The sequence below is a fragment of the Marasmius oreades genome, chromosome 3 (genome assembly GCF_018924745.1).
Source record: "Marasmius oreades isolate 03SP1 chromosome 3, whole genome shotgun sequence".
NCBI lineage: Eukaryota > Fungi > Basidiomycota > Agaricomycetes > Agaricales > Marasmiaceae > Marasmius > Marasmius oreades.
This window is the reverse complement of record NC_057325.1, coordinates 4,118,503-4,139,526: the sequence shown is the minus strand read 5'-3', so window position 1 is coordinate 4,139,526 and position 21,024 is coordinate 4,118,503. Positions and strand designations below refer to the sequence as shown.

At 47.2% G+C, this 21,024-nt stretch overlaps 7 protein-coding genes and 1 non-coding gene across 9 annotated transcripts; 3 read left to right on the top strand and 5 right to left on the bottom strand.

Moving 5' to 3' along the window:
* The first annotated feature begins 316 nt into the window (after positions 1 to 316).
* E1B28_006718 (uncharacterized protein) lies at positions 317 to 1,844 on the top strand. The gene is made up of 7 exons (XM_043151412.1): positions 317 to 666; positions 723 to 763; positions 824 to 841; positions 893 to 1,086; positions 1,143 to 1,287; positions 1,340 to 1,547; positions 1,600 to 1,844. Exons 1-7 carry the CDS (start codon positions 482 to 484, stop codon positions 1,757 to 1,759), a joined length of 951 nt encoding a protein of 316 aa, XP_043012507.1. The 5' UTR covers positions 317 to 481; the 3' UTR covers positions 1,760 to 1,844.
* A 1,252-nt stretch (positions 1,845 to 3,096) lies between these two features.
* E1B28_006717 (uncharacterized protein) lies at positions 3,097 to 3,720 on the bottom strand (the record flags this gene model as incomplete). Its single annotated transcript, XM_043151411.1, has 2 exons — positions 3,097 to 3,222; positions 3,664 to 3,720. 2 exons carry the CDS (start codon positions 3,718 to 3,720, stop codon positions 3,097 to 3,099), a joined length of 183 nt encoding a protein of 60 aa, XP_043012506.1.
* A 621-nt stretch (positions 3,721 to 4,341) lies between these two features.
* On the bottom strand, positions 4,342 to 4,900 carry E1B28_006716 (uncharacterized protein; the record flags this gene model as incomplete). Its single annotated transcript, XM_043151410.1, has 2 exons — positions 4,342 to 4,403; positions 4,456 to 4,900. 2 exons carry the CDS (start codon positions 4,898 to 4,900, stop codon positions 4,342 to 4,344), a joined length of 507 nt encoding a protein of 168 aa, XP_043012505.1.
* A 266-nt stretch (positions 4,901 to 5,166) lies between these two features.
* E1B28_006715 (uncharacterized protein) lies at positions 5,167 to 6,805 on the top strand. Its single transcript, XM_043151409.1, has 10 exons — positions 5,167 to 5,499; positions 5,567 to 5,577; positions 5,638 to 5,668; positions 5,725 to 5,777; positions 5,848 to 5,988; positions 6,074 to 6,162; positions 6,232 to 6,245; positions 6,310 to 6,324; positions 6,387 to 6,593; positions 6,664 to 6,805. Exons 1-9 carry the CDS (start codon positions 5,455 to 5,457, stop codon positions 6,498 to 6,500), a joined length of 513 nt encoding a protein of 170 aa, XP_043012504.1. The 5' UTR covers positions 5,167 to 5,454; the 3' UTR covers positions 6,501 to 6,593; positions 6,664 to 6,805.
* Positions 6,806 to 8,941: 2,136 nt separating this feature from the next.
* On the bottom strand, positions 8,942 to 11,753 carry E1B28_006714 (uncharacterized protein). Its single transcript, XM_043151408.1, has 15 exons — positions 11,574 to 11,753; positions 11,437 to 11,510; positions 11,342 to 11,383; positions 11,204 to 11,290; positions 11,000 to 11,156; positions 10,674 to 10,941; positions 10,597 to 10,621; positions 10,454 to 10,546; positions 10,367 to 10,401; positions 10,270 to 10,313; positions 10,192 to 10,217; positions 10,086 to 10,139; positions 9,662 to 10,034; positions 9,366 to 9,603; positions 8,942 to 9,311 (listed from the first exon to the last, which is right to left on the bottom strand). Exons 1-15 carry the CDS (start codon positions 11,605 to 11,607, stop codon positions 9,089 to 9,091), a joined length of 1,773 nt encoding a protein of 590 aa, XP_043012503.1. The 5' UTR covers positions 11,608 to 11,753; the 3' UTR covers positions 8,942 to 9,088.
* Positions 11,754 to 11,825: 72 nt separating this feature from the next.
* E1B28_006713 (uncharacterized protein) lies at positions 11,826 to 14,682 on the top strand. The gene is made up of 5 exons (XM_043151407.1): positions 11,826 to 11,983; positions 12,105 to 12,490; positions 12,545 to 12,970; positions 13,034 to 14,276; positions 14,338 to 14,682. The coding sequence occupies exons 4-5, from the start codon at positions 13,916 to 13,918 to the stop codon at positions 14,463 to 14,465; spliced, it is 489 nt and encodes a 162-aa protein (XP_043012502.1). The 5' UTR covers positions 11,826 to 11,983; positions 12,105 to 12,490; positions 12,545 to 12,970; positions 13,034 to 13,915; the 3' UTR covers positions 14,466 to 14,682.
* Positions 14,683 to 14,981: 299 nt separating this feature from the next.
* Positions 14,982 to 15,075, bottom strand: E1B28_006712. The gene has a single exon. It is a non-coding gene; the product is annotated as a tRNA-Tyr (tRNA).
* A 2,090-nt stretch (positions 15,076 to 17,165) lies between these two features.
* E1B28_006711 (uncharacterized protein) lies at positions 17,166 to 19,102 on the bottom strand. 2 transcript variants are annotated; one of them, XM_043151406.1, is made up of 3 exons: positions 18,116 to 19,102; positions 17,854 to 17,955; positions 17,166 to 17,788 (listed from the first exon to the last, which is right to left on the bottom strand). In XM_043151406.1, the coding sequence occupies exons 1-3, from the start codon at positions 18,881 to 18,883 to the stop codon at positions 17,693 to 17,695; spliced, it is 966 nt and encodes a 321-aa protein (XP_043012501.1). In that variant the 5' UTR covers positions 18,884 to 19,102; the 3' UTR covers positions 17,166 to 17,692. The 2 variants fall into 2 exon arrangements, with proteins under 2 accessions (XP_043012501.1, XP_043012500.1); XM_043151405.1 differs by having other exon boundaries at positions 17,854 to 19,102.
* Between the last annotated feature and the right edge of the window lie 1,922 nt (positions 19,103 to 21,024).

The window sequence follows — 21,024 nt, the reverse complement described above, 5'->3', positions numbered from 1 at the left end:
GACAGTGATTGCATTATTACTTACTTCTGATTCAAAGTCCGAGAGGAACACTGTCTCACGTGAAAACGCGATGTGACATAAGTGACGGGTGGGCACCTGAAAAGTATCAATACCACGAAGAGGCTTCAAGGGCGGTCAGTGGTGGGAAACAGCTTGGCGGAGAGGAAGATACAGAGAGCTTGGAGCGACGCCGTCGGCCGTCAATTTTCAAAAAAAAATTCGCCAAGGCTACGGTTTCGGTGCTCGAGAACATACCGTATACTTCACTGCTCAGTGAGTTTCGGTGATAGGGATCTTTTTGGTGTAGGGTCTTGTGGTTATTTCCTTTCTGTGGTCAATGGTCATGGCCTTTTTGGTCTTGCCAGTGGTAGAGGACATTTCGGTGTCATCGGGTGCAAACCACGAGTGTCAACTTATTGTATGCACCTACATGCAATGGTTCCACCCAACTCTCTGTGTGCATCTGTCTAAATAATATCTGATGCCATTTCCTATCCAGCCCTTCCTCTCCCTCACCTTGCAACTTAAACGTTGGAAGATGGCCCCAAGCCCGACTTACAAGCAAGCAACAGGCAGACAACAATCTCACCCCAAACTGACTGTTACTTTGAAGGATGTACCAAGCTGGCACTGTGACAACGTGTATATTCTTACTGGATACCGAAGGCAAGGATTTGTTGAGAGGTCTAAGAAGTTATCTTACTGTCCTGGTTAAAATTTAGGCCACAAGACTGGAGAGGTTGTGTTCATTCCATCTATGCTTGTGCGTACTCCTAGGAATCTCCAATCTTCATCATTGTCTTGGATTATAACATTATTACAGATGTGCATAACGAAACCGGTGAGACTCGGAATGGAATCAAATGGGAGTCTATTCTGAACGAACTTCCAGGAAATATACACACTCACCTGTGGCCTGGTGTACTTTCTCTATATTTCATGGTCACAGTCAATCCATCGCAGCTCACATCTGGCCGAACGACATGGGTGGACTCGGCAGTGTTTTCGATCTTCTTTGCCTCAGCCACATTTTGTCTACTGTCTAGCGCAGCATGGCACACTGCGACCGCTCATAAATCCCCAGAAGTAGTACCGTTGTCGTGAAATGATATACACCCATGTTCCTCACATAAGGTTGTTAGGTCTGCTCTCGTTGCAATGCCTTGGATTATGTTGGAATCATCGTTCTGACTGTGGGATCCTTCTGTCCGTTGCTCTACTATGGATTCTTCTGTGAACCCGAGACTCTAAGTCTCTATAGCTCAATTGTTCTCTCACTGAATGCCGGTATGTACTGGCTCTAGTCCTCAATCTCGTCGTCTGACTTTGGTTTGTTCAGCGGCGGCCTTTGTTATTATTGATCCCGAATATGCAAAACCCACACACATCGCTCTGCGCACTACGATCTTCATAGGACTAGGGGCTTTCTCCGTAATTCCGGTCTTGCATTGGCTTGTTGTACATGGACCGGCGACGACACTTACGGCGATGGGTGTGAGATGGTTCATCTTATCCGGATCCACCTACATTGGAGGTGCCTTGCTGTAGTGAGTTCCGTGGCCTATTCATTAGTATGGTCGCCGACACTCATATTTTCAGTGCGAACCGGATCCCAGAATGTTTCCATCCCGGTACTTATGACTATCTCCTCAACTCCCATCAGATCCTCCACGTCTGCGTGGTAATGGCTGTTTACTTCCATTACAAGTTCATGTCCGTAGCGCTTGATTATTCCCATACCCAGTCTAGATGTGCATAACCCGTTTTTCTGTGAAATCGTTTATGACTTGTTTATGCTAGAGTTTAGCTTGAGATCCGAACCGACTTTGTCTCCTTCTGTCCGCATCCACATCCGTGCTGGAAGTTTCTGTTGGTCGACTTAGTTCGTTTGTACGAGCGAAATCAATGCCTGATAATATCGAGAGCGTGGACAACAGCAGACGGCCCGGGGCCGAGTGCCTGTTGATCTCACTGCATCACTAAAACCCCCTCAGGTGTTTACGGCACAAACTCCTGCGAACGCTGTCAACGTCAACGTCACGAGCCACCGTCCGTGAGCGACATCCCATTCGACCAGTTGGGTGTAGAAGCCCATGTCGTGAGTTCTCCCCAATCGATACGGGTTCATGTAAACCTCCCCAACCTCCCAATCTAGGATGAAATCTACGGATCGGCATACGCAACCGCTGTACACATCTCCTCTGTCCTAAAGTTACCCAAAGACAACAAAGTCTACGTGATCGGTCAATCCGGATTAGAAGATGAACTACGAGACGAAGGTGTATTTTTCCTAGGTGGAACCGTACGTCCGAGTCAAACCATTCTTAAAAAAAACCGTTACCCACACAGAATAACCGGCCAGGACCCGCAAGACTGTACAACAACGCCCCCATTCTCCCTCTCTTCCTTCACCCCAGACCCCTCCGTCACCGCCTGTCATTTCATAGCTACAAACGAAGACTCTACCTACCCTAGTGCGGACGGGTTGTTACCTGGTGCAGGCGCTATCTAAGCTCCTTTGAGATATGCGCTGGGCAAAGATCCGTTGGTGGTGGGTAAACCGGCGAAGACCATGTTGGATTGTATCAAGGCCAAGTGAGGGTTTTTTTTTTCGTAGATTGGGAAAAACCGTAAACGAGACTTAATACTAAACCCGCCTCCTTGCACCAGAGTCCACTTTGATCCTAAACGCACCATTATGGTCGGGGACAGACTGAATACCGATATCCTATTCGGACAAGCAGGTGGTCTTTCTACTTTACTAGTCCTCACAGGTACCGTGCTTTACCATTGCCATTCGCAGATTTCTGATTTTTCTGATTTTTCTTCTTCTTTTCCGCAAGGTATAACACAGGAGATAACCCCTCGCCTATCGTACCAGACTACATTACGAATTCTATCGGAGACTTTCTCGTCGCTGGTTAAGACCGTCTAACTGGCGTATGGGGTCTTCGATTCGCATTCTTCCCGATAAATCCGATTTAAAATAGAATAGAGAATCCTAGTTTTCGCCCATGGAGCTATTTCTAGAGAATAGAGAATGGATATAGAACGAAATAGACTAAAGTTATCCCCATACATACCTCAACTGTCCAATTACTCCGCCTTGAGTGAATGAATATGATCATCCGCCAGTGCCTTGATAGCGCTAACCGTAAGAGCCGTGATAGAAGATACGATATATCCCAGAACAGCTCCAAATAAGGGCGGTAGAGGCCAGGCCTAAATTCATACGTTAGTACGGAAATGAGTCCGATGAGAAAAAAGAAGCAGTGAATGTCGGACGATGACGAGAAACCGCACACCACGCACCTGCCAAGGTCGATCCCAATCAAGCGCAATCGGAATAGCACCTAACCAACACCCAACAACGGTTCCGAGAGCTGGATATAGAATTGCTCATTCGACTGGGGTTCGGATGCTGCATTGAAGGAGAATAAGTTGGAATGAGATTAGGGAAAGCCAGGGTTAGAAAAAACCCAACGAACGAGAATTCCGAGAATCGGAGTCTGACCCACTGGGTCAGTCTGATCAATAATGCTTCGGTGTTGGATGATAGAGAGGGTAAGCCAAAGACGAAAGCGGGGGTGAAGAGGGTGAGGATGGATAAGAGTAAAGCCTTTATTAGCTGGGGGTGATGAAGTAGTCTGACGAGAAACGTACGTCGACACTGGTGCACCGAGCATAACCAAGAAGACATGTAGAGATCGAAGCAGCCATGGTGAATAACCAAGCTTTCCCAAGTTGCTAAAGAAGAAGAAGAAAGGTCAACATCATCTCAGGGAAATAGAAAAAAACTAAAAAAAACTCTCACCACAACCTTATCCCTCTACAACTCCCACTTCTCTCACAAACCACCCCCACTAAGCCTGCACCACCCCCATCCCCACCCAAACCGTCGCAACCGTAATCGCTTCCAAAAACGGATGTTGCGGTCGACGTGAATTTCATTCTTTCCGTTTCATCATCGACCAACAAGCCCTTCGTGGAACGAGGCAAGAAGAGTAGGATGTACAACAGTAAACTCGTATGAACACCGACGATGCCTGTGTATCGACCGAATGAGAAGAATGCGGGGTCTCCGAAGGAGCTGGCGGATTCTGGTTAGTCACAGTGATGCCGTGGTGCACGTGCTGCTGCTGGTGGGTTTGGAAGTTTTTGGATGTTTAGTCGTTTTCGTTTTGTCGTTGACATTTTGTGCCCGTTGAAGACGGTAGTCAAGTCACAAAGGCTATTGTAGTATCTATCTCCTTCCCCTTGCCCATGTATTGGTAACTAATCTGGCAAGGTTTCCCCTCAATTCCATCTAACTCCCCACTCTTCGTGATCTGACGTGTTGCATCATGCATGTGTAGTCAAGTTGAGCTCGGAGTCGTATCGGTTGTCCATTGAAGGAACAAAATCTAACGGAGCTAACTCAGACACTGAAGGAACCCAAAAGAACACCGCACTCACATCTCGAGATAGCAACATTCGGATACTTGTCACGTCGGGCAAACGCTCTGTTTCCCGCAGCAAACTCCTTGAATTCCTTCATAAGCCCGTCAACATTCGCCACTCCGATGAACCCAAGTTCATTCAGCTTGTCGATCAAGCTTTTCACCCAAGGAGAACACTCTCCAAAACGGTCGTTCGGCGGTACTACAACGGTTTGCGCCACCTCTGACAAGGTCCCCCAGGCTATCAGTCCTCCTATCTTCAGGAGGCTGGTCATGAACATGTCGCCTTCAATCTTCTGATCTCTGCACTGAAAGGTCCAATTTGGGGATGCATTACGATCGATTCGGATATGAACCAGCTTTCCGGCAGATTCACTAGTCGGGACCAACAGACCGATATGGGGCGCAACAGCTTGCGCAAAGGCAGTAAGATATAGGCATCCCACATCGACTGCTGACATTTTTTATCAGGTCTCTGTTGGCCCATTATTCAGTGAGATCGTCCAGCTAGTCGTGATAGAGAGGTGCAACCTTTATCGCTGTTCGTTGAGAGGAGATTTCTGGTAGTTTGAGACTTCTCTCAATATTCAGTAGCCTCGGACTTGGGTATAGGCTTCTTCGAATGTCATATGGTCGAAATTTCTTCAGGGCTCGAAGTTGGAGTTACAAAAAGGGGAGAAAAAGATCTTGTTACGTGGGCTGTGTTCACGTCACGCTTCGTCCTTAGGCGCGCTCATTTACCTTACCGGAGTTTTTCTGACTTGCCTTTCCGTGAGTTGTCAATTCGTAAAATGGTATTGTACCACAGGTATCCATTTTATTTCGGATACGAAAAACCATGCGCGACATAATTCTGAAAGACTCTCCAAGCCTAATCATATGCTCACAGCTCACAGTCCATGGTGATCGCCGCCGTCCGGGAAAAGTGCCAGCGCACCGGTGACCGCCACGTTGACTCTCCTCCATTCATAAATCTTCTTCTCTCTCTCAATCGACTCTCCTTCTGAAAACAAGTATGGCGGGAAGATTCGACCCAAACAAAGCTCAGAACGCTGTTGAAGTGTGTTTGATGTCTTTAATTGTTGTTTTGGGAGATTTTTGACTAACTCTCCTAATACTTTTCTTAGATCGAAAAACAGTACGTGTTCATCGAGAGAAGATGAAGAAGAAATTAAAGTGATTTGCATTCGGGGTGTAGATTCGCCGTAAGAGCTGTCGAACAAGCTCAAGTACGCCCTTGTTGCTCTCGACAATTCCTTCTGCTCAGCCTCTTTTCGATAACCAGACATACTGGAATCTCCTAGAAAAAGTTTCCCCCAGAGATCTCAAATTGACCAAGTAAAAAAATACTACCTTCAACTTCTCAAGACTGCAGACCGAGCTGAAGCAATCCCTGGGGATGTTGCAGATTGGACGACGAGATCTACGAGGACACGATGGCAACATTCCCTGAACTTGCTGAACCGCCGCACGAAAAGCTTACCAAGCTAGACGAAGACTGGATGAAGAGTCCTGAAGGGAAAGAGAGCTGGAGAAATTTCATTAACCGGTACGTCTCCACCTTCCATCTCCACCTTTTCTTCGTTCTGTGTTTGGGCCCCACCTTACTTACTTACCATTGCCGACTCTTGCAGATACGAGAAGAAAGTCCAAGAATACAACTTTGGATCTCTTATCCGTACGGACGCGAGGGAGGAGTATGGCGAGAAAAACACGATCTTCGGTGCGCTTCCCACCTCACTTTTTCCTTGGTATCGAATGATGGCCTTACGAGATCGATCTTTAAACGCAGTTACGCGTATACAGGTGAATTTTGAACCTCGTTGCAAGGTTTGATTTAACCTCAGACCTCACCCCCTTAATCTCCTAGTTCTACGCTATCGAAGTACGTGTCAGTTACCTCCTCCCTTTCGAACGATTCACTTACCTATCCTCCACTCTGTTCAGATCGCGCGAAACAGACTAGGCCTCAACGATAAAGCCCATGAAATTGCCAAAGCTGAAGCTGAGAAGGAGAGGTTGGAGAAGGAGAAGGCTGAGAAGAAGACTAAGAAGCAGTAGAAATGAGAGATCTCTCCGATGAGAGAGTTGGTGGTGGTGGCGTCGTGTAGTTTTCTTCGTTGGGAGAAAAGGGATGATTTTTTTTGCAATTTGGTGAGCTTGTTATCCGTCCGTTGTCTCGGATACTAACATCACAAGAGCTGATTCTACTTTTACCCCATAGGATTTCGCTCTACCTATTTTTTTTTACATTGTGGATAAAGAACAAAAAGAATGCGAAGATGAAAGTATAAAGTTGCATCTTGTTTGATACCGGGAACTAGATGCCAGTGTTCGGACTGGATATCGGTATATTATGAAAGACCAGCAATGTGCTGCGAAGACTGGTTGAACAAGGTTTCCGGCGAACTAGCATGGCAAGTCACGAGTACTGAGAATCGCTCTTGGAGTCGTTCCAACTTTTACTTTCACCTACCTTCCTCTCCTGCAGGCTGAGCTCTCGTCGGACACGGAACCGCCGGGCTTAGAGGAATCGGAAGCACAGTGCATAGTGCACGTCCAGGGGCATGTTACCGACGATAATTGAGTTCAGTGGGTTGCCCCAAAATTGAACCTTAAACTATAGTACCGGCGTAGTGCATGGTGTCTTCTTTACTTGTATCCTTCTCTTGATTTCTTCTCAAACTTCGAGTTAATCTGGCCTTTTATAGAATCCTCAACAATCAAGAGTTCTGAACCCAAACGCACAAAGAACGCTGACGTTGGACGGACGAATGGATGATGCGCCGGCTCCTACAAAAGAAAAAGTTTCTCCTCAGAATTCTCGGTTCCTCAGAGTAACCCTAGAGATCCGTTCGAAAGCTCAAGATTTACGGTGGGCCCCGGGTTGCGACTCTGAGCTGCGCTGTCGGAAGGTTGTAGTTACTATTCTGTTTAGGGATATGCAACATTTTCGAGTACCACTTCCACACACCACTTACCGTATCAAAAATTTGACTAGAGTATTTTAATAGTGCTCAAAACGTTAACCTGAATTTATGAGGATTTTAGGATAGCTGTAAGAAACCTCGGAGAGTGTCCGAGGGTGATTCGAGAAGTGCAAAGCGTTTTGTCACGTATCGTCACGTCCGGCAAGACTTCGGCAAGTAGCAAAGCTCGCGCCAGGCCAGCTCACTGCCGTCTCGCTTACAGGTCGATTTGGGACCTCTGTTGTATCGTTTGGCTTATTCCACACTACCGTTCACTCCCCTGCCTCTGAAACCTTGTATTTAATGCTAGTGTTTTCGTTTACACTTAACTACGTATCTAAAATTTTGAGATATATTCCGGAATGTACTGTTCCTGGGCTGTCACGCTGTAATCACGACCAGATCTGAGCTATATTTTAAATTTCATTTCATATCCTTTGTGATTCAGTGGCTACAACTGTACATACAAGCTCATGTGTAGTCTACGGATCCTAAAAAAAATTGCCGAGCCCACAAATAAACGGGAAGACCAAGTTTTATCCAATTTTGCATATCCTTGTCATTTGCACATCGGAAACCAGAATAGTATGGGCCAAATAGAGTGTACTTTGCGACCTCGAAAAGACCAAACTTTCCTTCGCCCCCAACTTCGGCTTCAGTATTCGCACGATGTGGGGAGCTGGGATGCCTGGAGCACTATAAAGGCCCCCGGTTGGTACCACTACCCATTAGTTTGGCGAGCATCTCGGACTTTCGACTGTGATTCGAGGGTCTCCGTGTGCGTTCTCCTTCCAAGAATAGAGTGTGCTGGGTTTGGATAGGTGATAGGTGTTTTGAGGTCGGATGTCGTTAGAGTTTTATTCTGATCTGGTTACACCTGGGCAGATATAACCTCGTTTGGAGGAACGAGGGAGTCGCAGGGGTGGTGGATTCAAAAGGGGAGAACTTGCAATAAGTAGTGCAGCACAAGACAAGGCAATTTAAGCTGTTGTAGACTCCGAGGCTGACATCTGTTGCAATGTTGAGGATGTTTACCATTTCTTATGCTTTCGAACTTCCGACGAAACCCCAAACGCCTTGGATTTAGAGATAACACTAGAGAACGCACACAAGACTCAGATCCCTATACAACATTCCCTGTCGTCGCCAGTCTGCGCGTCGTATTGACCAGCATAATCCGCCCAGTTGAAACCAGCATCGTTTGCAAAAGGAAGGAATGGACTGGGGGTCATGCATGATGATCCATGAAATTGAACTCCCGATTCATATGCTGGGATTCCCGGAACCCATTTGCATTAACTCCCGCTCTCTGGAACGTCGTCCGAGAGAAGGTGACCACCTTCCTGTTTCGCTTGCACTATTCACTGGGGAATTATTAGCATCGAGAAGGGTATGGTTCCGTCGACGTGGAGCTGGATTTTCCGAGAATCTGTGGCCTACCCTTCTGATTTGACTTTCTGGAGTATACAAGCAACTGTCCACGGAGTGAGTCTCGCAATCAATACCGACAGTTCCACGATCGTGTATTTTAAGCTCAGTCATGGAATAGTGAAGCCCTTCGTCTAAATGCAACACTTCCACGTTATATTTCATTTCAAGAGCATCAACCAAGATATACAAACGAGATGGGCGAGAAGACCCTTGTCTGCTCGAGTGGTTTACTGACATGCAGACTTAATGTCACTCCACCCGGCCACCAAGCAACACCCACACTATTCCCAAGAGATAAGCTACTGCGTTCAACGTGAGGTAGAAGACCATTGGTATCACGCCCATTACAACATTCCCAAGTATTCCGCGTCGAGTAATGGTGTCCCAGAGTTCCGTTTTCACTATTGTGGGTGCGCTCGCTGTTTTATACGGTCCAACTAGTCGATAGAACGTCGTGAATGCAGCGCCAAAACTTTCCACGAAATTCAGCAGGGAATAAGAAGGTAAACCTGAATCGGGCTCGTACCAATAGCATACTAGAACGTGTGACCCATGCTCCCACCACAGCTCCCACAGTCCAGGTGCTGCTCCAATATCCTTCGCTAGTGTGCTAATATAGGTGGAGTGATCAACACCGTACTTGATTCGCGCGTTTTCCTTGACAAGAAGGTGGTAATAAGGCGGGGGAAGTGGTTTCCGGACTTTGTTCTTGATGAGCGAAATCCAGAATAATGACTGCATCTCCGCGATCGGAGGTATTGCACCTGACGAGTTCGCCAACGGGTTAATGAATGTTGGAGGACCAGAAGGTATTGGACGTACCAACTCCAGGACGTAAAAATCCTATAAACGGAACAGACTCGTCCCCTTCTCTGACAACATTCCGGATGTTTGCTTGATCAGCAGTGGGATAATCCTTCGCTAAGAAACTGAAGTTTTGCTGGTATCCAGTAGCGTATATCAAAACTTCTGGCCGGATGTCTCGGTCTTTCATTCGTTCGTAGTCTTTCCTTTTGCTAGCAGGAAACACTGCCCTTCCGTTCGGAAGAAAATGAGAGGGGAATGGAGCAAGATCAATCACAAAATCGGTTTGCGGAGGTGAATCCTCCGGAGGGTCGATATAGCGAGAGAGGTAGTCGAAAAAGGCTGGTCGACTACGATATGGCCTATTGATGTAGGGCATCGCTTTTTGAGACTGACGAACGAATGCTTAGTTGGACATGTAGAGTAAAAAGAGTAATCGCACTTTGTTCAAGAAAACGTAGGCTCTTCCCAATCGTTCGGGTTCGAGTTCGCCGACCTGCGTTGGAAAACTGTCAAAAAAAACTACGTCCGCGGAATTCTTTACCCACCCATTGGTTGCAGCCTGCTTGGGTACCTGTGTTCATTGGAATTAGAGTGATTTAATCATTGTACCCAAAAAAAGGTACCTGTCAAGAGCCACAAAAGGCGCTTTATTACGAAGTCTGAGATGCTGTGGGGAAGAGGTCAACAAAACTCCGTGTTATGGGTGAATAAGACACTCACAACCATCGAATATGTAAACTGGCAACCCATGGGTGCTAGACCACTATTGCTCAGAGCGTTACGAGTACACGGACAGGTGCGACTCACCACATACGCGGTTTCTGCCAGGTTGGTGATTAGACAATCGAGCGGTAAACCTACCTGGGACTTGGATTTAAGCCCAAGAAACTCGAAATCATTCTGAGGAGGTCATTTAAGATAGTCCAAAGATATCGACGCGAAAGCCGCACCAAAAGCTTCGGAAACGAAAGAAATCTTTGCATACAAGTATGAGCTAGCGGAAACATAGCGCGAACTTGACTCTCACCCTGCGCGGGAGCAGAGGACAACCTCCTTTGCACCGGCCTTGACGGCCTCGTATGCAATATCCATCCCAGTTTCGCCAGTCCCAAGTACCATCACGCGTTTTCCAGTCAACTGGGATCTGGATTTGTACTCCGCCGAGTGGAAGGCCGCCGCTATTGAACATTCTTTATCCTCCCCGTGACTCGAAATGCCCGGAATCGCTGGAATCGATGGTATCACATGCAAACCAGTACAGACTACAACATAAGTAGTGTGGATAGTATATGTTTCTGAATTTAATTGCGGTCAATGAATGCTTGAGGCGGTAACAGGGGCTAATTCTCTCACCGTTGCCCCAAGCAGAGTCTCTGGGATCCCTCCGGACGTATTTGACGATATGACCTTCATGTGGGTGACGGGAAACATCGACTACTTTCGAATTCAAGTGAAGACGATCATTCAGGTGGAAATGGGAACAATAGTCTCGAAGGTATTCAACGTATTCCTGCGGAGAAGTTAGACCAAAATTATGCCAACAATAATCCCACATACTTCGAGAGTTAGGTGATCTTGGTGGTCGAGAGGTAAACGGAAATCCGAGAAACATGTGAGCTGCTTCGAAGAGACCATATTCGCGTTCTAAAAAGTCAAACGTCAAAATTAAGCACCGGGAAGTAGAATGTTGTCAACCTCATAGGAACGATACCGGAAGGTTCCTCCAATGTCGTCTTCCTAGATTTATTGTGAGTTAAACAATCCTGCACAAAAAACCAACATTTTCCCACTTGCTCAAGAATGAGGGGGTCGAAAGGATAGCGATCATCAGCATTTTCCAGTAACGACTTGGCGGTGACGAGTCCTGTTATCGAGTAGCTGTCATGTCAATGATTTCTCCTCAATCATCACCATGAAACTTATTTACCTGCTGGGCCAGCGCCAATAACGACCACCTTCATTGATTTGAGAATATAACGTGGACGAGTATGAAGCCTGTCAGTGCGCTTGGGTGAGCAAGGTCGAAATCTCGAACTAACAGGTGTAAGACGCGTCCAATTTCCAAGAGTGCTCTCTATATAAGCTACTCGTAAACGGCGTGGCCGAGCTAAAGCGTGACGTCATGTCACACTCACACGTTTGCCTATACGTACCCTGACCGATTTGTCCGAGCTCCCCACAGTCATTTCGCGTGTATCATTTTCCACATATCCAGCATCCTCTGGCAGTGGGCCCAATTCTGTACTTTATCCCTCAATGATGTCGACAGCATTGTCACAGCAATCAAGAGCCCCTTGTGCCTCCCGAGTGGGCAGGTTTCTATGCCAGTGAGGGTTAGTGAGTGTATAGAAAAAGCATCGAAAACGCGGCAATGGGCCAAACCGCCAAAGTTCGATACTTGTTCTTCCTTCATTACCCGGTGATACCTATCCGATCTCAACGCACTCCATTCCTCTAGTAGGTGACTCTCGGGAATTTCAAAAGCAAAAGGCTGATTTCGGTTTTTAATTGAACCGAAGCTCACCTGGTTCTACAAAGCGGCAAACAGTGAGAAGGTCATTTATACAAACCAGGAGGGAAGGGATTGAGAAGAAAGTTATAACGCATAATGAGACGCTCGGAACTCCCAGATCCGACGGGAAGGGCTACTACGGTACAGTAGGAGTGTACTTTTGCGGCGTCGAAAAGACCAAACTTTCCTTTCCCCCAACTTCGGCTTCCGTACTCGCATGATGTGGGAACTCGGATGCCTGGAGCACTTTCAAGTCCCGCGGCTGGTACTACTACCTGGTAGTTTGGCAAGCATCTCGGACTTTCGGTTGCGATAAGGGTTGGGGTTTCGATGTGCGTTCTCCACTCAAGTGCATAGAAGTACAGTTTTCATCTGAGTTTCGATAGGTGCTTTGAATCGGACCCGTCGAAAGTTGTTAGAGTTTCATTCTGATCAAGTTATCACCTGGATAGTTACAACCTCTTTTGGAGGGAGTCGCAGGGTGGTGGCGGTAGGGTTAAGCAAGCCTCTTCTTCCTTCGGATGAGGTGTTGTTTACCCTTTGGCCTTGAGCATGGGAAAGAGGGCGAGACTCGAATCAGACCGAGGAAACCAGACTCTGAAGGGGTGCGCGTCCATTCAATCCCAATCTTCGCCGCCATGTGTTCGAAAACATTAATGTGCACCCATGGTCGAGAAGCCAGTTTTCATCAGGCTAATCTGGCCATATAAGGGAACGAAGAACTCGACTCAGACTGGTTTCTCTCCCCCATAAATGAAGTTCTGCCTATCGTCTCAGATAGGAGGCTCTGCATTCTAGATTCGGGTGTACCGGTACGGCTTCCTCGAGCTTGTATAGTGATCACACTCAATCCCAATATCCTGTCCTGACTTTAGATACATCATGGCCTGCGGGCCACTGTTAGTGTTTCAAAAGATGTGCACCCACCCTACCTGACAGCGGGAGAACCCACAACAATCAAACAAAAGCGAATAGAAAAACAAAACAAAACAGCCGGCGGGTCGAAAGAATCCGGAATTTCGAACGCTCGATCGGATGCGGTTCAACCCATTGATCGCGCGCTTCTTCTCTATCACTCCGAGGAATCAAGTATACAAGCAGGGATGCATCCATCGTTCCATTCATTCTTTTTCACAACTTCCTCGTCTCAAACTTGTCAAACTTGATATTCAATAGCTAACCTCATAAAGTATACTCGGGAGTCGGAGGTCGTAACATCGCTTCTTTGAAGTGGTACGTCTGACTTGGAAGGGAGAGTCTCGGTTGAAAACTTGGAAGATGAAAATCCTTCTTCGCCTCCTCATATGTTCCGCAGGCCGCTCCCATCAACTGTCAAAAGGATTTTCATTCCGTCTTTGACCATCCCGAAATCTAGTTCTCCTATCTGTGGATCTACGGACTCGGGGCAACTGCTCTTGCTATGCTTATTAGGGTCTGTTGAAGGGGAGGTCACGGTCCATGAAAGCGGCGTACGCGACTCGAGCCTGCTTTCCCGTCCAATTTTACTTTTTTTTTCTGTTTCCTTGAATTTCTGAAGGCGGCAGTCATTATTCCAGGTTTTCAAGCACCACATCGAGCTCGCAAAAGTTAAAACTAGTGCCGGCTCGCTACACGCTTTTCCTAGTGGCCCTAGAGTCCTGGTTTTCACAACGCCGGGGGGGGCAGCTACTAAAACTTGCCAGGGATCTTCAGGACAGAGCCAGAGACAGAGACAGAATAGGCGCCGGATCAAAGCAAACAGAAACATTCACGGTGTCATGTTCCGAGATTTCCATCACAGCCGTCATGAGAAAAAACAAAACAAAAGGAAAACCCAGCTAACGCCACAAGGGCTTCCTGATTCTTCGGTTCACCCTACATTGCATTACATTGAAGGAGGGAAGGGAGATCCAGGTACTTTCCTTCCTCCTCTCGGCCCTCAGACAAGTGATTTCGCTGCCAAACTGTCTCTCGATCCTCGTATTCGCATTTCGCACGGCCTTAACGTTCATCGGGTATCCCGATTGAAGCCCCCGAGGGGGGTGTCGCTCGAACCGTTCAATGTCACCGTGCATTCGCCCGATGACATTCGTCTGTTGCTACGTCGTGGGGTTGTGTGGTGCTATACATGCATTGGCGGTAATATCAATACCACCTGCTTAACGGGGATCTATTTATAACCTCTTTTTTTTCAACCCAGACTTCAAGCTTAAACGTTCAACCCTCAAGGGAAGTACATATCCAGCACTGACCATTCAAGCTTACCCTTATGTTGTCCCGTCCGATGACATTCGTCTGTGTCTACGTCGTGGGGTCTTGTGGTGCTAAGTATACATGCATTGGCGGTAATATCAATACCTCCTGCTTACCGGGGATTTATTTATAACATCTTCTTTCAACCCAGACTTCAGGCTTCAACGTACAACGCCGACACAATGCGGCTTTTTGGACAGGTTTCTTTTTTATTTTTGTTCTTCCCACTCCACTTGGGAAGTACCGGTGGACTCTTGGAAGTTGTTTTTCCTAACTTTGTTCAAAACGCGAGATAACACATGCGGCATTTGAACGTTGCATAGGGAGGCGAGATAGCAAATGCAAAAGAAAACCTTCACAGAATGAAAGATACTGTCAGTATGCTTGGAAGGGCGGTACCGTCTTTGACTGAGTTTAGGTTCAAGATACCGATAAATCGTCGATTTGGCGAGTTGATAGAATATGAAGGGGACGGGCTGAGCGCTGAGTGTTTAAGAAACTTGTTTCCATTTGATTACCTTGGAGATCGTCAGTCGTCATCTGCATGAGAACCGGAAACCTTGAAGTACAAAAAGACAGCACAAGGGGTAATCCGACTTGCCTGGTTCGAACAGGCGACACCCAGATGATAATGCCGGCGGTAACCTATTACAGTCTGATGCTCTTCCAACTGAGCTAAAGTCGGATACCTGGAGATGCCATGCAAGTGATTTTATCCAGCTGTGCACGGGCCCAGGCCCTCTTACCCACGAACTTTTCATTGGACTTCCACATCCCTTCAACTGAAGGCACTCCCCAGACCAAAAATTCTATCCTCTACGTAACGATCAAGGTTGCAGAAACAAAATGAAACTACACTAATGCACTTCATCCGTATGTCACACCTTTCTTTTCTTTTCTTTCTAAAAAAAAGTCAAAGTCAAATTCACACCGTAAATCAGAAACGAGATCGGCTCTCAGCTCAAACTCACTCTGCGTTTTCGAGGATGCCCGCCGAGGGGGAGAAAAGGAAATGAGCATTCAAATTGAGCCCAGTGGCCCAAAGTACCTTCACTCAACCTCCACATCTATATATCATCCAAATCGTAACAATTCTCGAGATAAAGGACGGTGATGGCAAGTATCATTATCATCCCCCTCCGTTCCGTTGACAACAAACGATCCCTTGACTCGGGACGCGGAAACAAAGTTGAAACTCAGTGCAAGCGCTTTTTCGATCGTTTTATCAACGAGCAACGAGCAACAAGGCAATAAACACTTAAATAGGTAGTGTAAGTGTAACTATAGATTCGTCCAGCTGGTGGCCACTAGCCGCTTCTCGGACTCGGATCACCCCTCTCCTTTACTTCCCTTACTCCCTGGAGACAATCCCAGAGTAATACCGTGATATAGGCTTATCGACAACCCAACGATAAATCGACAATACGCCGCAGCATTGAAAAAAAAAAAAGGCTCACGGATCTGTTTCCGACGTATAAAATAACCGTCCGTGACTAAGAAAAATGGCGACTCGTTCGCCGTACCGTACCGCACGTATCGTGATACCACGCGTTCGAATTCAATATACTACTTCGAAATTAGTTGAACTTATATCGTCCCCAGGGCCCAGCGGTGCGAGGGTAAAAGTCATAAACCCGAACTCAGAACACGAAAAACACGGGATGGGCTTCTTCGACGCCCCCGATCGGACGGATAGATACCGGTGTAGCCTCAGGCTCATGATAAATCAATGAATTCATTTGTTTCTTTATTCTTTGAAGTAGTACCGGTGAGCGGTACGTATACTGCTCTCCGACTTCCTATGCTTTATGTACGAATTCATTTTACTCATGGCACACCACCATTCAACGTCATCTTCAACTTCTGTCCGGCATACAGTTTACACAGCAGCCCGCAGCAATAGAGAGAGAGAGAGAGAAATCAAATGTAAATGCAAATGCACATGATTATAATTAATATTTTTTCCGTCTGTTCAGTCACCGTTCCAAGCTGTTTTCTGTTTCTAGTACCCGTGTTTTTTCTCAAGTTTCTCCTCTCAAACATTCCGAGTCGAAATTCGGGTTCACTGACTTCAACAGAGGTACTGATCCTACTTAGCAGAACGTTATGTCGGACGACCCTCATGGTTCCCGGGCCCGCTCAGCGGCTCAATACAAATACCCGGCCGGATACTGACCCTTGAATGTGTCCCACTTTCAATTAGAAAGCCGACCTTGGAGCTTGGAGTCCCTGCTCGAAGCAGCGACCAAGCGCCACCTGAGTCAAAAAGACCCGAGCGTATGTTCTATAAATAAACCTTCAAGTTGCGAAATATACGAATACGAATTTCATCCGAGGAGATTCAGAACGGTTGTTTATGAGAAACTTGTATCTTTTCTCCTTTCTACCATCTTATGGCCCCTTGAAAAAAAAAAACACGGTTCATGTACGTACGGAACAGCATAGCAAAAAAAGCGGGCGCCGCCTGAGTTCGACGTCCCGCTCCCGGGGATTACTGTAATCATACGGTGACCATCCCAATACCAACGGATATACAGTACCTCCACTTACTCATCCGAGAAGTGAGATCTTGAGAACTCGAGTTACTCGAACCGCCCAGAACATTGAGTTGATTTTTGAGTACAAAGAACGGCCAAACATCCCCGGCGTCAGACTCGTTCGACCGTGACGACGTCACCCCCGGCCATGGGCGAAGTGCTAGCGACGGGCCCCGGCCAACGCCAACGCGCGCAACATCCAGATCCATATCATACTTGTCAACCATCCCTCGAGAAAGAAAAACACAACACTGGGCAGTCATAATCCGATTCATACTAGATACGATAAAGAAAAGAAACAAAGAAAATAGACAATAGACAATAGAAAAAAACGAGTAGGATACACAAAAAAAACAAAAAAGCGTACGGTGTTCACAAGTGGCAGATTAAAAAACAAACCAACGAAAGGTGGGGGGGGGGGGATATAGACAAGGTAAAGAAACAAACAAGAAAAGACTATATACATTTGTGAGAGAGAGCTAGCTAGCTAATTGAGATTACTATTTATTATATACTTTGCGTTTTCAAAAAAAAAAAAAAAGAACGGAATAAACGGGAAAAAACCAAACGCTGGTGGGCAGGGGTATTCTCTATGGTTTGTGAACAAAAGTCATGGAAAAACTTTTTTAAAAAAGACAAACAAACAAACAAACGCGACAGCATGAGACAAGTGCATGGAACGAGAAGAGGAGAAGGAGAAAAAAAAAAGAAAAAACACTTCGTACATCCATCCATCCTTTCATTTCCACACCTCGGCTTCCCCATTTACCGATGAACAACAACCCTCTCTTGGGAATGATACCACGAATCCGAATTATGGTGGTGGTTGAACGGGGGGAGCGTGTATCCCCCCGTATTCGCCTAAAACATTGAACCATAAGAAAACCCCAACAAGGAACTAAAACAAAAAAAAGAAACACTCTCACCCCGTACGACTCATCCTCTACTTTAACACTCGGATACGACCCAGGCGTACCCGGATACCTAACACCATTCGGGTTAGGTGAATTGGCGGACGTCGTCGCGGGCTGCAAAAAGAGAAAAAAAAAAAACAACAGGGGGGGAAAAAAGGCGAGGAGAGGGGAGGTAACACGATACAGGAGGCGAGGGGAGGGAGGGGGTGAAAAAAACAAATTCCAAAACTATCGGATTCAAAGTACTCCTTCAATAAGAAGGAACAACACTCGCCGAAAATGGTGGACTGGACGTTGTCGAACTTGAGGGTGTACTTGGAGGCATTGAGAATCCTCCTCCTGGATGTTGATGGTGATGTAAACTGAACATCGGTTGTTGGTGTCCGTGTGCTGGGTGTGCGCTGTGGGGTGTATGCGTGTGTGTGGGTGTGTATTGTTGATGGTGTTGTTGTTGTTGTTGCTGCTGCTGTTGTTGTTGGTGTGGGATGGTGAGAGGTGGTGGAGGAGCTCGTCCTAGTAAATCTGCGGTGTTGCCGCCGCCTTGCGTAGACTGGCCGTTATTGTTGGTGGGAGATGGGTCGTACACGCCACTGCCGTCCATCTCGCCACTTAGTCTTCGTCGTTTGATGCCATAGTCGTTGGTGGGGCCTGTACAGCGTCCTATTACGTCGTAGCCGGTAGAAGTAGGTATGGAATTCGAACTCCTCGTTCGTTCCAGAGAGCCGACACGAACATTAGGATCCTGACCCATAAGTCTCTTTAATCTCTCGTTCTCCTCTACGAGTCTCGCATTCTCTGATTCCAGTTCTCGAATTTTAGCGAGCGGAGGTGGGAGAGCGGCGACTTGTTCTGGAGAGAAGCCCAGCGCGGTTTGGAGTTTTGTGACCGTCTGCTCGAGCTGCTCAATGTAGGCCTTTCGTTTGGCACGGTGACGGGCTTGGGCTTTGGCATTGCGACTGCGTTCGGGACGGTCGTTGTTGGGATTGGGAGAGGAGGTTGTGGATGATGAAAGAGAGGTAACGTTAACACCGGGAGCAGACATCACGAGAAGGAAAGATGGGTAGGTTACGTGAAGGACTTGTGTGTTTGGAAACAAAGTGGTATGAATGTGAAAGTGGGACGAGAGGATGATTTATATTCCAAGGACACGAGTTTTTTACGCGCGTTGGAGTGGTGGCTTGGAATGTGCACGGTGAGCAGTGGACCGGAGGAGCAGGAGGGGAGGGAGAGGGCGGAGAGGTTGAGACTTGTCGGGCGTCTTGTATGTACCCTTTTTTTTTTCTGTCCAAAAAGAAACCAATATTTAAATAAATAAATAGCAATAATATTGATAATACCAAACCGGCTTATTCGCCTTGCCGTGTTGCTTGTGCCGTGCAACAAGATCTCTTCCCACCATCAGCAGCAACACCGCTTGGAGCAGAGTGCTGCATTCTGGTCAGCTATCCCCCACAGGCTCGTCCACCGTCCGCTGATAACTCTCCCTTCGTCGCTGCTGCTCCCACCTCCCTCTCGAAAGGACGGCGTAGCTCTAGACGACCAAACGGAGATTTGGAACGCGTATTTGATCGGCGATCACCAAAATGTGCTTCCGTTTTATCCCGATATGGAGTGGAGATCTGCGGCAATCGCCGCTGGATCTGTGCATGAGATCTCCGCTTTGGTCGACGCACCCCCTCTCAGTCGTTTCCCTTTTCTTTCTGTTTGTATATGGATTCTTGCGACGGGCCCAAAGGGGCGCCCCAGAGGCATTAGTGGCACCTTTTCGAGACGGTCCGGGCCTTCTGGCTCTTCTGGCAGAAGCGCTCCTCGGATGTCCATGGGCTGCAGCTCTCCCGCCCTTGCAATAGATGTCCTGTACCAGCCTAGTACTATCGGGCATATCAGCTCACGAGCATCCTCATCCGGACGAACAAAGCCGAAACCCATTCGCCGTCAATACACCGCCCCGGGAAGGAAAAGGAATGACCGAACCAAACGACGTGTAGCCTCGTGCTCCCAACCTCTCTTTCGTGGTGATATCGAGGCGTTAATTCTACAGCCTCCTCTTTTCTTTTAATCTATCCTTATATCCGTCCCCCAACCCATATTATTTTGATTGACACCGGGACACGCGCGATGCGAGAAACAAAAACCTGGAAGAGGAAACAAAAATGTGGACTGAGGCGTTTTTTTTTATCTTTTGAGCCGCAGAAGCTGCGAAGTGGAATCATGATCGGATTTGATTTCCAATGATACATGATGATTTCATAGGGAACACTTCTTCGTCATCGACTCATCCTGGCATTATCACAATCACCCATCTCAACTGCCCCCCCCTCTGGCGACACCTCCCTCTTGTTTAATTGGCATTCGACATCGCCGTCCTTGACCTTAACGCATCTTCATACCCTCTCCCCCTTTTGCGCCACACCCTGTATCGTCTCTCATTTCCCTCTCTCTCGGGTTGGGGGCGCCGCACGCAACCACGACAGGGTAAATGATCAATGCTACTTGCAAAATCGGTCCAAGTCGTTTAACTCCCGGCGACGCACGCGGGCACACAGGCATTCTTCATTTCCTGTCCTTTCGGAAAGAAAAACGCTGTTAAAAAGCTGTTTTTTTCTCCAGTTTAACAACTACTGTTGCTACTTGCACGACGACAGCTATCATCGACGTTGATTTTCGATTTCGATTTCTTCTTCTTGGGCGGGGTCTACTTACCCTAGAGATACGGGCAACGCTACCTTGTATTCCCCCCGGTGTTTCGGAAATGACAGGTTACCATAGAAGCTCGAGCAAAATTGGGAGAAAAAAATGCTGTTTTTTTTTTCTGTTGCGCACAACTGCACCACGACGTCGTCGACGACAAGCATCATCGACATCATCCGCGACGTGATGAATGCTAATGATCTGAACTCAATGCATCGTCGTCCTCGTCGTCGTCCTCTTCTTCTGCTTCTTCATCCCCAAGTGGGGCAAACAAAACGCTGTCCGAGTGTCGACCCCCATTCTCCCTCTCGTCCTTTGTACTTTTTTCGTGAATACTGATACCGCTTGGATACCGCAAAACGAAGATCCCCCTTTCCGAAATCTCCGAGTTACCCCCCCTCGTGGTTTTTTTTTTTTTTTTTCATTTGGTTGGGTTCATAATTTCATTTCATTTCATCTGTCCTTTTCTTCTCCCCCCCCCTGTGAAGTAGG